This window comes from Colletotrichum gloeosporioides, assembly GCF_011800055.1.
Source record: "Colletotrichum gloeosporioides strain Lc1 chromosome Unknown consensus_79, whole genome shotgun sequence".
In the NCBI taxonomy this organism is placed as follows: domain Eukaryota; kingdom Fungi; phylum Ascomycota; class Sordariomycetes; order Glomerellales; family Glomerellaceae; genus Colletotrichum; species Colletotrichum gloeosporioides.
Window position 1 is genome coordinate 13,060 of NW_025544724.1, and position 18,968 is coordinate 32,027.

The 18,968-nt window shown below is 53.9% G+C and overlaps 7 protein-coding genes across 7 annotated transcripts; 2 read left to right on the top strand and 5 right to left on the bottom strand.

Annotated features, from left to right (window-relative positions):
• Positions 1–103: 103 nt before the first annotated feature.
• Positions 104–1,705, bottom strand: GCG54_00015424 (uncharacterized protein; the record flags this gene model as incomplete). The annotated part of the gene is made up of 2 exons (XM_045415208.1): positions 104–850; positions 908–1,705. The coding sequence occupies 2 exons, from the start codon at positions 1,703–1,705 to the stop codon at positions 104–106; spliced, it is 1,545 nt and encodes a 514-aa protein (XP_045259206.1).
• Positions 1,706–3,494: 1,789 nt separating this feature from the next.
• Positions 3,495–4,440, top strand: GCG54_00015425 (Epoxide hydrolase B; the record flags this gene model as incomplete). Its single annotated transcript, XM_045415209.1, has 2 exons — positions 3,495–3,670; positions 3,726–4,440. 2 exons carry the CDS (start codon positions 3,495–3,497, stop codon positions 4,438–4,440), a joined length of 891 nt encoding a protein of 296 aa, XP_045259207.1.
• Positions 4,441–4,605: 165 nt separating this feature from the next.
• Positions 4,606–6,207, bottom strand: GCG54_00015426 (uncharacterized protein; the record flags this gene model as incomplete). Its single annotated transcript, XM_045415210.1, has 1 exon — positions 4,606–6,207. The coding sequence occupies one exon, from the start codon at positions 6,205–6,207 to the stop codon at positions 4,606–4,608; it is 1,602 nt and encodes a 533-aa protein (XP_045259208.1).
• A 777-nt stretch (positions 6,208–6,984) lies between these two features.
• Positions 6,985–9,108, bottom strand: GCG54_00015427 (uncharacterized protein; the record flags this gene model as incomplete). Its single annotated transcript, XM_045415211.1, has 5 exons — positions 6,985–7,868; positions 7,920–8,156; positions 8,230–8,526; positions 8,585–8,965; positions 9,024–9,108. The coding sequence occupies 5 exons, from the start codon at positions 9,106–9,108 to the stop codon at positions 6,985–6,987; spliced, it is 1,884 nt and encodes a 627-aa protein (XP_045259209.1).
• Positions 9,109–9,743: 635 nt separating this feature from the next.
• On the bottom strand, positions 9,744–12,642 carry GCG54_00015428 (4-coumarate--CoA ligase-like 7; the record flags this gene model as incomplete). Its single annotated transcript, XM_045415212.1, has 3 exons — positions 9,744–10,403; positions 10,875–10,924; positions 10,998–12,642. The coding sequence occupies 3 exons, from the start codon at positions 12,640–12,642 to the stop codon at positions 9,744–9,746; spliced, it is 2,355 nt and encodes a 784-aa protein (XP_045259210.1).
• Positions 12,643–13,394: 752 nt separating this feature from the next.
• GCG54_00015429 (Peroxisomal multifunctional enzyme type 2) lies at positions 13,395–16,782 on the top strand (the record flags this gene model as incomplete). The annotated part of the gene is made up of 6 exons (XM_045415213.1): positions 13,395–14,951; positions 15,003–15,047; positions 15,619–15,747; positions 15,812–16,103; positions 16,161–16,662; positions 16,737–16,782. 6 exons carry the CDS (start codon positions 13,395–13,397, stop codon positions 16,780–16,782), a joined length of 2,571 nt encoding a protein of 856 aa, XP_045259211.1.
• A 634-nt stretch (positions 16,783–17,416) lies between these two features.
• Positions 17,417–18,323, bottom strand: GCG54_00015430 (Enoyl-CoA-hydratase; the record flags this gene model as incomplete). The annotated part of the gene is made up of 2 exons (XM_045415214.1): positions 17,417–17,880; positions 17,936–18,323. 2 exons carry the CDS (start codon positions 18,321–18,323, stop codon positions 17,417–17,419), a joined length of 852 nt encoding a protein of 283 aa, XP_045259212.1.
• Positions 18,324–18,968: the final 645 nt, after the last annotated feature.

Below are 18,968 nucleotides of genomic sequence, written 5' to 3' on the forward strand. Positions count from 1 at the left end.
ATCATGTATAGTATTAGGTATCAAGGGGCCCCCATACAAGAGAAAAAGATGGCCCAGGTGGGAATCATAACCGCGTCAATCTTCTCAACTTCCTCTACGTCTGTTATGTGCTAACGTCGACCACGCCAATCTTTTCGTATGTCGTGCCGTTTGTCCACTTCCATCCCACAATCTCCACCTTCGTAGCGTTCCTTTCCACGATGCCGTAAACTCGGCCCGCGAGGTTGGCTGCGATCTTGGTCGGGATATCATCCCCAGACATGGCCGCAATTTCGCCCTGGTTCGTCCATTCGCCGCCAGAGTACGTCGTCAGGATCGGCGCCTTGCCTTCTTGCGTCGCCAAAACATGCATGGTGAGGTCGGTGTCATAGCCGTATGAGAACGCCGTGAGGGACGAATTTGTGGCGACGGTTGTGGGCAGCGTCTCGCCGATCCAGGTGTTGTTGTTGCTAAATACTGTCAGGCCGATGATTGCGCCTGCTGTGGAGACGTAGAAAAGCCTCATAGTCTTGTTCGTCTCGATCGTCTGGATGGGGATGAGAGACATGGAAGTGCCCAAGGCTGGGGTGCCGAATCCGGTATCGATGCCATTGACTTGCCAGTCGGTGGCCCCGCTGCCGATTCGACGGATGACACGGATGACGCTGCCAGAGTCTTGGTAGACCACCATGTTGTCAAGGTATGAGTCATTGGTGTACTGGCCGTTGGACAATAGTTGTGATGTGCTCGCTGCAGTGTATGTGTCAGAGACGCCAGACTGGTCCCAGGTTGCCCCGTAGGCGGGGTTCCCATTGATCTGGCCCATGACTTTGTTGTCTTCGTTTAGGTAGTAGATACGAGCATCGCGGGACTGCGTCAAAAACGATTAGTTTAGTCCAGCGGCCAATAGGATGAGAATCTGTCTTACCGTCTTGCTATGCCATAACAGACTGTTGGAGATTGGTGTTCCCTCTTTCACGGTGTCCAGTACTTTGGCATCGGCCGAGGTCCAGACATTTGTTGACGCATTCCAGTAAGACTGCCAGACCTTCTTGTTCCTAAGCTGGAAGAAGACCATCGAATTCTCCCATCCGTACTGATCCGTGAAATTCAACGATCCGATATTCGTCGCCGGGAGAATCACTCCTGTATCTGTCGAATTGCTCGTGTCTCCGCTGCTTCCACTTCCACCGCTGCTATCACCGTTTCCGCTCCCACTTCCACTTCCGCTGCCCGATCCGCTTGATGAGCTGTCTGATTGAGAGCTATTCGCAGCTGCTGCCGATCCGGCGACGCCTCCACCAACACCGGCAGCGATTACGACAACAATTGCGATCGCCAGGACGATCCAAAACATCTTCCTCTTCATCCCACATATTAATTTTGGCCTCTTCTCCTCGTGGATCTCGGTCACTTCCGGTGAATCGGGGTTCTCTTTCGGCGCGTAGTACGTCTGTCCATATCCCGTGCCGTTGCCGTTGCCGTTGCCGTGTGCCGCGTCAACGGCCTGCGGCATCGAGTAGTCCTGCCCATAGTACGGAGCCACCTCCGGGAGATCGGGGTTGTGGACCTGCGGTAAACTGCTCGGGTTCTGGTCGGCGAGTCGGAACTTGGTCAAGTCGTCGGCGGTCCATCCTCCCGCACTGCTGAGGGGCGACTGGCGGGTGTCCACCTCGAGCCCGCTGTAGTGCTCTTGGGCATACGCGTTGGAGTTTGGCGTCGTCATGATGTGGTGGTGGCGGCGGGTGTCATATCTGGTCGAAGGGGGGCCAGAATCGAATCGATTACCCGTTCAGTCCTCGCAGACCAGGAAAGGGAAATGCAAAGGTTTAAAATCATCTCGGGGTCTTCAGGTGCGAGAGAGGGGGGCAGGCGGCAGAAAAAGAAGATTATTTCGCTTCCGGGGGCGGGTAGAATGCAACGGTGAACAGAGCGATCCATGAACAGGTATCCGTAATGCGGATCCGCGTCTTTGGGACTTTGGTAAGTTTTTGGGATGCTTTGGAGGCACCTCAGCGCGCGCTCGCCATCGTGGACGGGTGCGATTTGATGCTGCCAAGTGCCTTAGGGGGCTGAAGGATCCTGTCCCTTGCTCGGAAATTGCACGGTCTGGTACAGCTCATGTCTTGGTTTGGTTAAGCGCTGACCCGGTCTCCATTTCCAATGGATCGGAAACCCGCGAATGGCTTCCTGCTCAGGCATCTCATCGGCCGGGATGCCAGGCGCTGTGCCACCCTCTGGCCTCGGCTGTAGGATTGACAATCAAATAAAAAGAGGAGCCGCTGAACCATGATCGTGGGGTCTGAATGGCGGCAATGGCCCGCCAAGTAGGCCTGGCCTCTGCATGCTGATTCCCAGTGAATCCTTCGTCCCCCCAAGAGAAGCTGATCCATGTTTGATCGCGTGGTTTTGAGGCTTGCTACCCGTGGCGCCAGAACTGATAATCCACAAGCTGAATGGCGGATGGGATCTTTAGTGTAAAGGGAAGCCTATTGCCGCCCGCAGGCAGCGATCAACTGGCAGGGCTGATTCAATAGCAGTATCAGTTTTGGTCTGGCCAAGCGACTTGCCAGGGGCCATAATTCGGTGCCTAATGGACTGGGAGGGTTGGATCCGACGGCGAACGGAGTGGATGATGATCCCCGTTGTCGGCAGCAGTTCCGCCAGTCCGGACGGAGTAGTCCAATGATTGATTGTGCGGTCCAGATTCCAGTCACATCATCTTTTGCTGCCAGTCATTGCCAGACAGTTATGTCTTTTGAACAAGTCTCGATCTGGTCACTCGTATGTCCGTTGTCCGTCCAGACATTGAACTGGTGGGATGGCTGCCCACCATCAGAACCCCCCGAACCCCCCCGACGCTAAAGAACGGGTAGAACGGCGGCTAGACAGCGGCACGGTTGAGGCGTAGTGTGTCACTTGCGTTCCTCGTTTGGTGGGTGGCTTTATACTTAAAAACCCCCCCATTACTCGCGCGCAAAGGGAGCCATTAGGGGCCACCGGGTGCTCATTCTCCTCCATCTACTCAGACAATAAACCACTTGTAACTCTGCAGATTGTTTTGTTTGCGATGAGGGCTCCCCACAGAACTGTTGTCTTGTTAGTTGACAGGAAGCGTGATATGACTGGGATAGACGACGTGCTGCCGATGAGACGGACCTCTTCCTGCGGCCCATCCAAGGTCTTGGGGACGCTCAAGGCGCTGTCCACTGGGCACACAGTGACAATCAACGCGCCACAACGTCGGTATCCTACCGCCGCCAGTCATCGCATTCTGAAGGTATCCAGTAAAATTGCCTTTTCAGTTGTCCTGCTGCCAACATCCGGCGTATTCTGCGTCACCGTGCGGGGTGCTCACAGCATTACAAATGCGATGCGCAATGTTGAGCGTCACTTCCCTGAGGCCGTAGCTTCAGGAACACAAATTCTAGCATAAAAGATCGGAAACCACTCAGTACTACAAAAGCTGTCATAATGGACACAGCCAGACAACATAACGAATCGTTTTCGTCAGAATGGAATACAAGTACAAGATAGCGTCTTTGGGAGAGGCTTTGGGGGAAGGGTTGCGCCTGGCCTACATCGATGAGAAGCCCAAATCTCAGGCCAAGGGCGTCATCGTCCTCATCCATGGCTTCCCGCAGACCTCGTATCAGTACCGCCATGTGATTAAGCCTCTCGTATCTGCTGGGTAAGCAAATGCTTTCTCTTCAAGACCATTTTCATTTACCTAAGGCTTCCCACAGGTACCGTGTTGTCGTGCCCGACTACCGCGGGGCAGGCCTGTCATCGAAGCCTGATGACGACTTCAGGAAAACGACCATGGCGAACGACATCGTCCTTCTTCTGGACCATCTTTCCATCACTGAGCCGGTACACATGGTCGGCCATGATATAGGAGGGATGATCGCCTACGCCTTCGCAACTCGCCATGCTGAGCGCACAGCGTCTCTTATATGGGGAGAGTGCCCGCTTCCCGGGACCAAAGCTCATGAGGAGGATCGGACAATCCACGGAGTACAACAATTCCATTTCCTCTTCCACTCGGTTCCAGATCTTCCGGAAGCTTTGGTGTCAGGTCGCGAGGAACTCTATCTGAGCCATTTCTTCGACAAGGTGTCGTACAACCGGTCTGCGATCTCACAAGCAGATCTGGAGTACTACGCGTCAATGTACAGTCGTCCAGGTGCTCTTCGCTGCGCTTTTGGTGTATATCGGGCGTTCTTGACGGATGCTGAGGAGAATCTGGCATGGATTGAGAAGCACGGCAAGTGCAAAGTGAGGGCCCTCGGACTCAGTGGAGGAAATTGGCGACACAAGCACGCTGCGCCGGACATGTTCAAGGAGGCACATGAAGACGGCACCATAGAGGTCAGAGAACTTCCCGAGAGTGGGCATTATGTGGCTGAAGAAAATCCGGAAGGCTTTGTCGAAGTTGTCTTGGGTTTCATCAATGCATAACTCATTGGATGCCCGAGATAGTCAACATGATTAGGTATCTCTATTTCCAACTGTGAAATGCTGCGCCGTTTACACCAACAAACTCTAGCTCCACCGTCGGGCATAGAACATGAAATTAACTCCATTTGAATGCACGCTTGCTAATCAGCATATTTGGTTTCCTCTTCACATCTTCCAGTAGCTTTCTCCGTCATGAAGGCTCGACCCGTTCTTGCAGCTCGGGTGATAGTAATCCTCCTTGCTGCCCATCGGCCACATGGGAATGAAGCACACCTCGTCCAGACTGCAACCCGTGCATCGCTTGAAACGACTCCATCCTAGGAAATCCATCAGCGATCGCATGGCTTCGGTGGAGGCCTTGACATCCGATCTGCTGATCTGAGATGAACTAGACAGTTTCTCTCTCACTCCGAACAGAGTAGAGCAGATCTCTGAAGTCACAGTCTTGAAGGACGCGTATAAGAGACGGTCGGCTTTCGTAGACGGGGTCATGATCTGGAGATAGAAGGTTCTGCAGAGAGATGCGGCCTCGGCAAGATCAGGCTTTCCCTCGTCGCCCGGGTAGTTGATGAAAACATCCAGAATGAAGTTAATTTCCTCCAGCAAGACGGACGGTGAGTCAGTGCTGGCCATGAACTCGATCCTGTCAGCGAATCGACCGACGATGAGGTCAGAAATGCCCTGCCAATCAACCGGAGACTTCTCGACTGCTTTGCTAGACTCGATTGCCTCGTGTACGTGGTTTTTGATAACCTCAAGCTCGGCCTCGGATACGTACGACAGTCTCGGGAGATCAGGTCGGCGCTCGTTCGGGTTTGTCAGGTTGACGGGGTAGAAGAAGGCAGAGACCATGGATGAGTAGTCAATCAGCGTTCGTGAGGCGCCAATGCCCTGGTATCTCTCTGCCCAGCCGCGCAGAGTCTCAAGACGGTTGATGCCTCCGTTACGGTCGTTGCGCCGGTTTGAGCTAGAGCGACGTTGGGCCTGAACCTGCTCCAGGCCGTTGGTGAAGTCGCACATAATGATCTCAAAGCCAGCCTCCATACGCAGGATGCCATGTAAGCCCCAAGGTTTCACAAGGTCGCAGAGTTCAACTGCACGCTCACGCTCTCCCATCGGCCCGCCCCCTCTTACTTTGCTGGAATCAGGGTCGGTCCATGAGTCGGTTTTGCTGCCTCTCAGTAGGTAATCTTGCGAGTCAAGCGTTCCCATGCTAGTTTTGCCGCCGCTCATGCCATCGACGTAGAGGAGGTGGAGATCCTCTGAGGCTCGGTAGACGTGCAAGTAGCCACCATCGCCTTCAGCGCGCTTCTCTCTCCGCCCACCAAGAACGTGTTGGTCTGCATCCTCATGATCGGGTGGTGGAGGCGGGCCTCCTCCCGGAGGTCCTCTTGGTGGTCCTCCTCCTGGGCGTCCACCGGGTGGCCCGCCCGGGGGCCCTCCTCCCGGCGGTCTGCTAGGACGACCACGTGCGAACTCTTCCGCATGTTCAATCTCATACGCCAACCAGTCTGGTTCTGAGGGCGACTGTGGGCTATTGTTTCCGTGGTAAAGGAGCACGCCGGCTGGGACGGTTGCTGGGAAGAAAGACATGCCATTGTGATGGAGCGAAGAGCCCCACTGGCGCATGGAATCATGCACTGCATTGAAGATCTGGGGTCCCCGACGCCGCGCGAACTCTTCGCTAGGTCGCAGTTCGACAGGGTCGCATTGTGCTAGCGTGGATAGCGAAAGCAGGAGAAATATTGAATCAGGAATCGACTTCATTTCGGCAAATGTCCAGCGTCGTAGCTGGGAGGGAAATGTCGTGCTCGTCCGTGTCCAAGTCGTCGCGGTTCAAGGAAACGGGTTCACAGTCACATTGACAACACAAACGGCGGTGTCGATGGTTTTATTGAACATGGACTGACTCGGCCTGGGTTCGGATTAGGCTTGGCGGAGCCCCGAAGACGCGTGTTCAAAATACCGGAGACCGATGCGCAGGTTTCCGGGTCTCAAGGGCTCGCCATCAATTAGCACTAACCAATTATGGACAAGAACAACTCGATGCTTACGACGACGGGGTTCAAAGTGCTTGACAGCCCTGCTCTGATTCGCTCAAACATGGAAACTGTTGGATGTGGGCGCATCAACCGGAACATCGGCAGATTGATAAGATAAGATTCTGTCAAATGATGCTGGTGTGTCTCAATCCGACGATCGGGGATGATGGCAGTTTAAGAGACACAACACGTCATGAGTTGTGACGTTAGTGCTCATTGACTGCCATTTCAAGAATTGTTTTCTTTCAAATTTCTATCTTGCATGAACAAGACACTGGCTGGCCCTTCGCAACCAAGTAGGCAGTGCAATCAATCATCGCACTACCCCCACCAGATTTACTGGCAACAGGGGCTGAGAGGCAATGAATGACGACGCGGCAGGCTGAGAACACGCATGCAATCTACAACAGCATGCAAATTGTTTTACAGAATCAACTAAATGAAAGCAGTTGTACGAATTAGAAATCCGATGGGAGCTGACTGCGGGAGAAATCCTTCATCCCTAAACTCTGCCTCTCTCCAAGAACTTATTCGGAATATCCACATGTCTCGACCGGATATACTCGCACAAGTTCTTGCCTAAACTGTCGAAGCTGCTCGTGGAGTTGAACCCTCGGTCGAGGTGATCTTTCAAGAGGAAATGCACCGCCCGAATGTTCGGGAACTCGCAGCGGTCAATCTGCCGTCCCTTGTCATCCTTGCCTAGCAACTCTCTTAGTTTAGCAGTGCTCAGCAACGACCGTAGCCAGTCCCACTCGTCATCGTGGCGAACAAACAGTCCAAGATTAGCATTAGAGCTCTTGTCTCCAGAGCGGCCGAGCACCACCCAGCCAAGCGGACCTCGTGTGGTCTCCCCGAACTCTTTCAGATCTGCAGCATTCGCCGTATCATAGCTCGGCTGCTCCCGCTCATAGTCTCTCACGTTCGTTGGCGCGGGGATGTCTACCACTGTCCCGTCTGGTAAATGAGCAGTCTCGTGGACGAAGGTCTGCGGCAACAAGCTAACCCAGTACTCGAAGAACGGTCTTCCGATGGCTGTCCTCATGTCTGGGGCCATTGTACTTCCGGGGTAGCCCTGAAGCAAGTTCTCGATGCAGAATCGTGCGAATGAGCCACGATCAGAGTCAACGAAGTTATTTCCAGAGAGCAAGTCAGGGTCCCGCGTCTGGGCGAAGATGCGCATGTCGACGGTGGCTTCTTCTTGAGACTGGGGGTCTGAAGGCACGGCCCCAGCGACCATGAAGCGAAGACACGAAAACTTTTTGATATGATCGCCCATCAGGGCCTTTGTCTGGCGTTCGACCATGGCGGCTTTCTCTTCGATGTCGAGACCGGTGAGATAGAAATGGAACTCAGCTTGCCATCCGCCCTTGGCAGTGATGCCGACTGTCTTGTTATTAAATGTAATACGGCATGTTGTCGGCGTGAAAGACATACCTTTGGTAGTTGAGGGCGGCGGAAGACCCTTGACGCCAGAAACATGAACTGCGTTATTGCCGATCTGTTTCAGGTGCATGTCTTCGATGGAGGCTGTCACGTCTGAGTTGTAGTAGAGTGGCCCTTGAATCTCGTAGAGAAGTTGGCTGGCAATCGTGGCAGTGGTGACAAGGCCATGCTTGCCCTCTTCCATAGTAATGACAGCCTCTCCTTTCTCGTCGATGGCTGCGATGGGATCTATACATGCGTCAGAAAACTGTCTTCGTAGGGAATTTGAAGTACTCGCATCCCATATCAGTATCATTGAGACCAAGGTCCTTAAAGCCCGAGTAGTACCCTCCCGTAGCATAGGTGCTGCATTCGATGATGTGCCCGATCATCAAAGCACCAGCCAGCTCTGACAAATTATCCCGGGTCCATCCATGCCACCACATTGCAGCACCGACCGTGACAGAGGCATCTGCAACGCGGCCACAGAGGACGATGTCAGCGCCAGCCTTGAAGCACTCTGCGATCCCCGTGCCGCCGAGATAGCACTGAGCACAAATGGGATCAAACCCCCACTCCTGAATAGGCTTGTTGGCGGGAAGATTCAGAAACTTCTCGCCTATCTGATGGTCAGTAAAGCGCAGTTGTGAATCCTTGGCCTGGACACTGAACGTAACCTTTCCTGTACAATTCCAACACAGCGTCTGTCACATCATCGCCATCAACAACGCCGACCTTAAGATCAACGTCATGCTTCCTTATGAGCTCCTTGACCGCCTCAGCAAGCCCATGAACATCGCTCGCCCCGGCGTTCACAGCAATTTTGACGCCGCGCTTTGCTAGCCAGGGGATGGCTGGATCAAGCTCATCCAAGAAGTAAGGCTCGTAGCCTTTGGCAACCACCGAAGATCCAGACGACATAGACTTTTGGGCCAGGCGGTCACGCTTATCAGATCCGCGAAGAGTCATGTTGCATTCGGACATCCAGTCCCCGGTGATCACATCGACGTCTTCGTTCTTGGCCATGTCATGGATGGCGCGTTTGCGGTCGTAGACACCTGCCGGACGAAAGGGTCAGCGACTAAGTTCCATCAACACGAGGAGAACCGGACAAACCTCCAGAGCAGCCTGCGACTCGGATGGGCCGCTTCACGCCATGGCCATTGCCATTTGTGTTGTTGGTGGTTGCACTCGGTGCCATTGTGCAAGGTTCTGTGAGTAAGAGGCAAGCAAGGTCCTGCAACTTGAAAGCAAAGCGACTTTGAAATGTGTTTCTTCGTCTGTAAAGTGATTTCTACTGTTTTTCAATGTTCCAATGCGTACAACGGCCTGTGAAAAAGCCACAATATAAGGTATTCCCTGCAGTTTGCACCGCAAACTCCGTATGAAGAGCACCCGTAATTGGACCAGCATCTGAGGAAGTCATCGACAGCATTGTCAAGTGGGGTTTCAATCCAGTCATTGTCTGCCACAGGTTGGCGCTAATGATTCAGTACCCGTCAAATGCAAGATGAAGGCGGACCTCCCCGCAGATGAACCCTTTGCCGCACACCACCCCGCTTTACTGCCGAAGGTACCCAGCAAGCCGGATGATGACAGGCTGCTAGTTAGGGCACCAGGAACATGGATTCCAGGACTTGTGTAAGGTAGTCATTTCGCGTGTGAGGAAGCTAAGGGTCCAATCATCGAAACTGTGAAGTGCCAATATTATCTAGGCAGCTCACAAGTTACGAGCTGCTTGTCACATCGTGATCAATATCCAAGAGGCAAACTTTGATGATCGTATCGTTAGGTGTGATATTTAGATGGAATCTGAAGTAAATAGAATATCCTAGTCTAGTTGTCTTTGTGCAGGAACCCGTCCTTCCAGCTCAGGAACGTCCACGTCAAGCCGGTCCGTAAGTGCTTGGTGTTCTTGATGCTCTCCGCGATTGCCGTGCTTTTGACGTGGACGTCTTTCAAATATGCCTCGCTCTCATAGACTTCAACAGTCCAAAGCTTCTCGCTATCCTCAGAATCTCTGGCCAATCCGTAGACAAGAGTTCCTCCCTCGTTCTCTCGTCCTTCATTCACAACACCCTGCCAGTATGGTATCGATGTTTCCGATCCATCAGGACGGTAGCCTAACTCAGCAATGATAACCCAGGGGTCCTTCTCTTTGTGCTCAGACACCTTTGCACGCGAGAATAAGAAGTCATCGGATGGAAGGGATAGAAAGTGAGTGCTCGGGGTACCAGCAAGTGGACTCGGGTTGGTTGCGCTCATCCATGATACCAACTTCTGGACGTGTGGAAGTGCCATGTGAGCGTCAAAGTCGGCCTTGGACGGATACTCCTCGACGACGTAGATGGTGTTCTGTTTCTCTGGGTCCCGCGACAGGAAGATTGCGTATTTCGATGTACCGGGTTCCTTTGTCAAGGCATGCTGTGCACCGAACGATAGTTTACGCAATGCCTGATCCGGAGATGTCAGTTCTTCAAATCTGGATGGTAAAATCTGGATGGTAGAAGATTTGAAGTATACGCACATCATCTCGAGCCTCTGTGCTATACAAAGGGACAATCGCAACAATCAAGATCCTCTCACTCATAGTTGCATCGATTCAGGATCAGCTTTCAATGCAAGATAGTAGGTTGTGGGATCTGGGTTTCGAATGCAATGTCATACAATGCTAATCTTCTGCTGGGATGGTAGCATTCTTAAAGAGGTAGTGCCTGGATGTCCCCGCATAGCATCTCACACCTGCGTGAGTTTATCCGGATTGGCAAGAAAGGAATTCGGTGGAGACAGGTTGCTGCATGGAACAAGATCGACGTACACTGAATGCTCGAAAATGACCGACACTTGCCGCATCACATTTAGCTTCAGCATTTTGACGATGATCTAAACCGAGGATTTGTGAACCATTGAGTCGAATATTCTTGAGACAAAGGTAATGGCTACGTGAGTGTTGCTGGTACAACATACTTCTGGGTATACAGATAAGAGGCCTGGGTCCTCAACGTCGCTTAGCCAGCCTCCGTTAGCTGCTCCCTGATTTGATCTGACTTCAGAGTTTCGCAACAAATCTTCTTCCCTCGTCTAAGGAACACTCTCCATCGGTCATTTTGACCAGATCCCTTCTCAGAATCTTGCCTGTCGGATTTCTAGGAAGTCTCTCGACTGCCCATACCCCACCTCTAAGCTTCTTGTAGCCACTTACCTGGTTATCAACGACCTTATGAATATCTCTTAGTCTCCGACGAATCTCTTCTCTTCTCATCATGTCTCCGTCTTTTAATGCAACCCACGCAGTTGGCACTTCGGTCAGCTGGGTCTCATCCCATAACGCCCCGACACCCGCTTCCTTGACAAGAGGATGTGAGTTGACGATCTGTTCTAGCTCCGACGGACTGACTTGAAAGCCTTTGTACTTGATCAAGTCTTTTGTGCGTCCAACGATGAACAGTCTTCCCTCCCTATCGAAACGGCATACATCTCCTGTGTTGTACCAACCTTCCATGCGGAATGCTTCTTGATTGGCTTTTGGATTAAATGCATAGCCGCGAGTGATGTTGGGTCCTCTGATCCACAGCTCTCCGGGGCCACCTTCCGGTGCATCTTCAGTTGTTCCTTCCTTCTTGAGCGCTGCCTCAATGCCAGGCAGCAGCCTTCCAGTCGAGCCGTCGGGGACTTTCTCGTCAAAGGCTTGGTAGGCCACATAGCCAGCGGCTTCCGTCATCCCGTACGCCTGGATGAGTTTCCATGGAGCTCGCCTGAGCAGTCTTTCGATCTGCTCTGGTTTCAACGGAGCACCACCGATGTTGATGATCTGGGCTTTTGAAAAGTCAAATCGCTCCGTTACATCCGAGTTTGCGAGGCTCAGTACAACGCTTGGCACCCCCTGGAACGAGGTCGCTTGGTTGGAACCGACCAGTTGGCCAAACTTATCGATGCTGTACTGCGGCATTGCGTGATGGAACATGCCAGTATAAGGCCCAAGAAATAGAGGCATTGTCGTCATAGCGATGTGAGCCCACGGCGTGAAGGCCACTGTCCGAGACGAGACGTTGAACATCTGATGCTTTTCATCAAGCGCGACGAGTTGAAGTACGTTCGAAACGAAGTTGAGATGTGTAAGCTCAACCCCTTTTGGTTTTCCGGTTGTTCCGGACGAGAGGTGTATTGATGCCAACCGCCTCGATGTGTCTGGCCAGTGAGGTATCGCAAGCCGCGATGAAGCAATGAAGTCATCAGGGATATGTTTTACCCCCCTTGCGGGTTTGATGATCGAGAGTATTGTCGGACTATCCCATTGCACTCCCAGCGTAGATAGCTCCTTCACGGCAACAGCGACAGCGTCCTGAATCGCCGGCGTAATTGGACCATACGCAACGATGAAGTGCGGCCTTGATACCGCGAAACCATGACCGATCTCTGACGACTTGAGTGCATGATTAACCGGGCTCACAACACCCCCAGTCCATAAGATAGCATGGAACATTTCCAGAAACTCGACGCTGTTGGGAAGTACAATCGCCCAACGAGCCTGATCCGGTGGATTCAGTCCATCCTTCAGCCCCTTCGCGATTCTCCCGGCGCGGTCGCGAAGTTCTCCAAGCGTAATGCTGCGGTTCGTCAGGCTATCCGAAGCGATGATATGAGATTCCGGTATTGATGTAGCCGTAGTATGAAGCAGCTCTGTGAGGTTCAAGTCGCGTGGTATGTCGATGGGCTGTGATGTGTACGTCCTCATGTTCGCGGTGGTCGGTGCATCACTTTGAGTTCAGTCACAGTCGGGATCGTCGGATGAACGAGTTCGACAATGAGCAGCCTGCTGAATCACCAGCGAAAAGAGAGCGTGACTGAGAACTCGTTTTGTCTCTTCCGCAAATCTGTCGGTACGATGCGGCATGGGTTCGACGAGAAGCAGGCATTTCCAACCGCCGTCCGAACGTCGCCTGCTGAGTCGCCGTGCATCCAGCCGTCTGGTTGTCATCATCCGCGGCTCTTCTGTCAATGCGGACTCTCCTCTCGAAGAGGGAGGGGAGGGGAACGGACAGGGAACGTCTTGGCGGCAAAACGAAGCGGCAGAACGGTCGAGAATGTGTCACGTCGCCCAAGACACACCACTACCACCAGGAGGGGAAGCATTCGGCGTGCGGGGAGCGAAGATTCTCCGCATGAAACCACTGAATCATTAGTTTCGGTCGCATCGGGGAGCTTCCGCAGGCGAGGCATTGGATAAGAAGTTCCGGCGGTCATCCTTGTGTGTGTTTCGTTCCTTGCCGAAGGTGTAAATGTCAAGGCGGGCAGCTCGAGCGGCTGCGGCGGCGGCGGCGGCAACCTCGGCACCTGCTGGCTCGGCTTTGGTAGGCGAACAGTCTGGTGATGGCCTCGTTCTCGTGAACGATTGTCGTGTTTGACATTGCGTTCTCCACGGGTTGTTTCGTCAAGCGGAGCAGCGAACAGCATCATCCACACTTACCGTCTTCCTCACTGTTCACAATGACACCCCGACGTCCCATCCGCATCGGTAACTGCTCGGGCGCCATCAACGACGGCATCGACCAGATCTATCGTCTCGCGAAGTACGGCAACGTCGACGCCATCACAGCCGACTACCTCGCCGAGTTCAACATCGCATGGAAAGCCATCGAGCTGCAGACGCGTCCGGAGCTGGGCTTTGAGCCCAACTTTCTCGAGCAGCTTGCCTGGCACGGCGGCGACGCGGCACGCCTGGTGGCCGAGAAGCGCATCAAGATCGTTCACGATGGCGGGGCGCTGAATCCTCGGGGGCTGGCCGAGCGGACAGACGCGTACTTTAGGAGTCTTGGCATCGGTGATGTCAAGGTGGCATGGGTCGGCGGCGATAACGTGACGGAGGCGGTCAAACGTGGCGCGTTCGGGCGAGTCATGCATCTCGACCAGCCCGGCGTTGAGTTTGATCCGCGGGCTGAAGGGGCCGGCGGCGAGGAGGCGCTTCTAGCTGCCAATGCGTACACCGGGTACGCGGGCATCGTGAGGGCGCTGGAGGCCGGGGCGGATATTGTCGTGTGCGGCCGGTGTACGGATGCGAGTCCGGTGATGGGACTCGCGAGGTGGTGGCACGGTTGGACGGGGACGGCGTACGACGCGCTCGCGGCGAGCCTTATGGCCGGACATCTAATCGAGTGTGGCCCGTATGTGACGGGCGGCAACTACTGCGGCCAGCGTGAAGTTCCGAACCTCCACCACGCCGGCTTCCCGATTGCGGAGATTGCGGCGGACGGCGCGGTGGTGATCACGAAGCCGGAAGGGTCTAACGGGCTTGTGTCCGTTGATACATGCAAAGCGCAGCTATTGTATGAGATACAAGGGTCCTTCTACCTAAACCCGGACGTCATTGCCGACATCGAGAATGCCAAGTTCAGTCAAATATCAAAGGGGCGTATTCAACTATCTGGAATCAGAGGACTGCCTCCGCCTCCAACAGCCAAGCTGGCCATCTGTCTGCTGGGAGGATTCCAGGCGGAGATCTCTGCCTACGCGGCTGGTCTGGACACCGATTTCAAGTTCGAAGTGTTGAAGAGCCAAGTCATGGGACAGATCAGCCAGTCAGACTTTACAACCTTCAGCATCGAGAAGTACGGCTCGGCAGCAACAAATCCGCGGTCGCAAAAGGCAGCCACCGTGCAATTTCGGATGTTCGCCCAGTCTCATAAAAAGGAGGCCTTTGAGCAGTTCAAACGCGCTGTATTCTACAACGGCTTACAGGGCTACTGTGGACTGCATCTGGGGATGGATTGGCGCACGATGGAGCCCCGGCCGTTTGTGCGGTACTTCCCCGCGTTGATACCACAGTCCAAGATCCCCTTGTCCGTCAGTTTTGTCAAGGGCCTGGAGAACATCACGGTTGAAGCAAGACAAGAGACAGACTGCGGGTCAATACCTCGTCAACATGATTACGATCCTCCAACACCATTGACAAAGGTCTCCCCATCACAGACGTCCAAAAGGCCGCTGGGAGATTTGGTCTTTGCCCGTAGCGGGGACAAGGGCGGCAACGCGAACATTGGGTTCTGGGTACGGCACAAGTCAGCCTGGCCGTGGCTCCAGGCATTTTTGACAAAACAGAAGTTCATCGAGCTTCTTGGCGATGACTGGCAGGGCAGATACGTGGTGGAAAGGTGTGAGTTTCCAGGGCTCTGGGCGGTGCATTTTGTAGTCAAGGGGATACTACAGGATGGGGTTAGTAGCAGCAGTGTCCTAGATGGGTTTGCAAAGAGTGTAGGCGAGTTCCTCCGGGCGAGAGTGGTTGACTTACCCCTGGATCTGGTCAATCTTGAAGACTGGCGTCGGAGATCAGCAGAGAACATGGCTGAGCAGGCCAGATTATGATATCTGCCGAGGTGTATCCAATACAACCCCAGATGATTCCGAAGACCATGATATGATTCAATGCTACACTTCCGATGATGACCGAACGTTGTTTACTCTTCGTCACGTCTTGGACCGAGGACAAACAAGCAGCTCAGCTGCGGGGAACCTCGGCCGACAAACCCGGGGAATACAGGCAAGCCGGCCACTAAAGCGCACTGCCGACAGGGAATCATCTGCAGCCAACTGTCATATTTAGCGGCCTGCTGCCCCTGTAGCCGTATCCCGCCGATATCATCCGCGTTTTCATTTCCACCTCGTCATAATACGTCCCGAACTTACACGCACCCGAGCCAGATATAACCCGTGAGAGATGGCCTCTAGTGATGTGCCCGTCAAGAACGCTTCAGGCCGTTACGACAACGTAGATTTTCGGAAAGCAGCAGGTTATCAACATCCACCCATCAAGTGCAGCTACAACCGCCGCGATGTTCTCCTCTTTGTGAGTCCAAATCTTAGACACATCACAGGCTTGGCTGTAAATCACATCACTAACACGCGCCCAGGCCAACGCGATTGGTGTCAAGAAAGACGAGCTTCACTTCCTCTATGAGCTCCACCCTCACTTCGCCGCCTTTCCCACTTTTCCCATCAACCTCGCCTTCAAGCAGACAGACCAGGATGTTTTCGACTTCATCGCGCGGACAACGTCGGGCCAGGTTCCAGGCGTTCCGCCTTTCGACGCTCAGCGTTCTGTAGACGGTGAAAGAGGCATCGAGATCATCCGTCCAATTCCGGTGTCCTCGGCTGGCTTGGACTTGGAGGTTCGGAATAAGGTGATTGGGGTTTATGACAAGGGTGAGTGAAGATGGCAAGACATATGATAGGGCCAGTGATGCTAAATCAGATGTGCAGGTGGCGCCATGATCTTGGAAGCAGAGCAGCTGCTTGTCGACAAAAACACAGAAACCGTTTACACCAAAATGACCTCCACTGCATTCGGCATCGGACAGGGAGGCTACGGCGGGCCCCGTGGACCGGCAAAACAGGCCGTGACGCCCCCGGACCGCCGGCCGGACGCCGTGCACACGATCAAGACAACCCCGGAAGCCGCCCTCCTCTACCGCCTCTGCGGCGATTACAACCCGATGCACGCCGACGAGGCGTTCGGTCAGCGTGCTGGGTTCAAGGGCTCCATCCTCCACGGCCTCGGCACGTGGAACATGGCCGCCCACGGTCTCCTGCAGAAGCTAGGCGACAGCGATCCCAACCGCTTCAAGGCTTATGGCGCAAGGTTCAAGAGCGTTGTTTATCCCGGAGACACGCTAGAAACTCGCATGTGGGTGGTCAAGACCGAAGGAGGGATGGACGATGTCATATTTGAGACGGTCGTTAAGGAAGACGGCAGAGTTGCGCTGTAAGTGTTGCCCTATCGCCCGGCCAAGTGATATCGGCGGCGTGATAAGATTGAGTGGCTGACAATTATTCCAGATCGAATGGATATGCCAAGATTGCAAATGCGAAAGTGAAGCTGTGATGCGTCTGCCGAGAGTCCGGAAATCCGGATGGACCGGGATGTGTTGGCAGACTGCACAGCATAGATTTATTGTAATCAACATCTGATGCAGAGTTCGCGCCAAGTCTCATCTTCGTCCAAACGTGGACTAGATCGCGAAGTTTGATCTGCCCGTGTCACACGACAAATACCATCGTGAAAAGAATCTCCCGAGTCAGAAAGTGACCAAGGCCTTCTTTTGCTTGAGTCGATGAACGGTGACAAGGCCAACGGCTCATACCCGTGCGGGACACCGTGGGCTCTATGAGCCGTTAAGCACAGCCCCATAAACGCGACCGTTTTGTTTCTAATCGTGGCTTGGTGACATGCGCCAAGGGCTTATGCATCACAGACATGAGACAAAAAAAAAAAAAAAAAAAAAAAAAAAAAAAAAAAAAAAAAANCACCTGGTGGTGATCGTGCATTTCCTACTGATTGGCAAAATAATGCGCCGAGGGGGAATCGAACCCCCGGCTCCCCGACGCTGCTGGATGGCAACGGAGAATTTTACCACTAAACCATCGGCGCTGTTTATTGGATGACAGGAACGGTCAATCATTTCATTATGATGGCCAGGTGCATGGTCCACTCTGTGAAGCCGCCCAAAATCGCACACTTACAGGTGCGATGGATACCATTTTGGATCTCTCTTTTCGCGGTAGGCCGCAAGTCCTTCTGACGCGTTCTTACTTCTGAGCATCGCCTCCGCCCAAAGTTCCTGTCCGCGCATGGTTGCTCTGCTGACCCCGGTCTCCCAAGCTTCCCTGGCTGCTAATCTCGAGATGATAACGCTGTCGGGACTCAATGCCGCAATCTCGTCGGCGTAATCCAGTGCTCTCTCGAGCAGCCTTTCTTGCGGCACGATCTCTTTAACCAATCCCCATTCCCGAGCTTCTTCCACCGACATTGTGCGACCCGTGAGGATCAGATCCATCGTGCGATGGTTCCCAAACAGCATCATGCACCGCGGCAAGGCGCCCGCAAGAGCTGACACGCCGCGGAGGACTTCAGGGAGTCGAAATGTTGCGTTTGGCGAGGCGAAGATGACATCCGCGTTGAGTATCGCTTCGAAACCGCCGCCTGTTGAAGTTTTGGATCAGTGGCTGCACACCTCAGGACAATTGCTCAAACATACCGTGAGCATGCCCGTTGCATGCGACAATGATGGGTTTTCGCCCAGTCCTATTGCTCATGCCGGCAAACTGCCCTTGCGGATATTCAAACGCGACGTCGTTCGTCTTGATAATGTCCAGTCTTTGCTTCAAGTCCATTCCCGCGCAGAAGGCTTTATTTCCGGCGCCTGTAAATACGGCGCATCGCAGCTCCGGCTCAGCATCGTACCATTTCCATAGTGCGCCGAGCTCGATCGTTGCCTCCACAGGGAGGCAGTTCATGTGATCCGGCCGATTGATCGTAACAAGGAGGATATGTTTTCGTGGGAAAGATATCAAGCTATGTTCGATGTGAGGATATGGGTTTTCAATCCACGACGGGACGGGATTCTTCGTTCTCGGCGTCGACATTGTCGTTGTTCGGGGCCTTCGGCTGTGCTAGTTGTCTTCAAACTTGATGTTTACTCTCGCTTCATCAGCGCCAGCTTTGCTAACCAATACCGACACAACAAGTGCGCTTGAGATGGTCAATCAGCTCGGTCAAGATTCATTCTACCTCCCAAGCATCCAACCGATAGCCGGGACTGTGGCACGAAGCCATTCCGAGGCGCGCGTCACCACACAACCGAGCACCCCAGCTCCAGCTGCACAACCGCGGAGACGGACGACCACTTCCGCAAAGCCAACATAACACAGCCCCCAACTCTCTCTAACAGCCGTTCCCCTCGCAAGCATCCCACGCCAGAAAGTGAATCATTAGCGCCCCTGCAGGAGGGATCATCCCCCACGTCGCGTATCACTGCGGGGGAACCCACGCTTCCCGTCCTCCCCCCGTTCCCCGCTGTAAAGACGCCGGAAACGTGTTTCCCGTCCGTTGCGATTGGGTAGCGGGCCATGTGCACCAGCGAGTCAGTGCCCCCTTTACCGCAACTGAACATGGAGCAGCCACCGTCTTGGACTTTCCCAGTGTTCTGAGCATCGGGGGTGCGTGCCATGCGAGCCTCACACCCAGCCGCCGAGGCAGGCTGCGGGAGGCTGTGGAGCGGGGGGATTGTC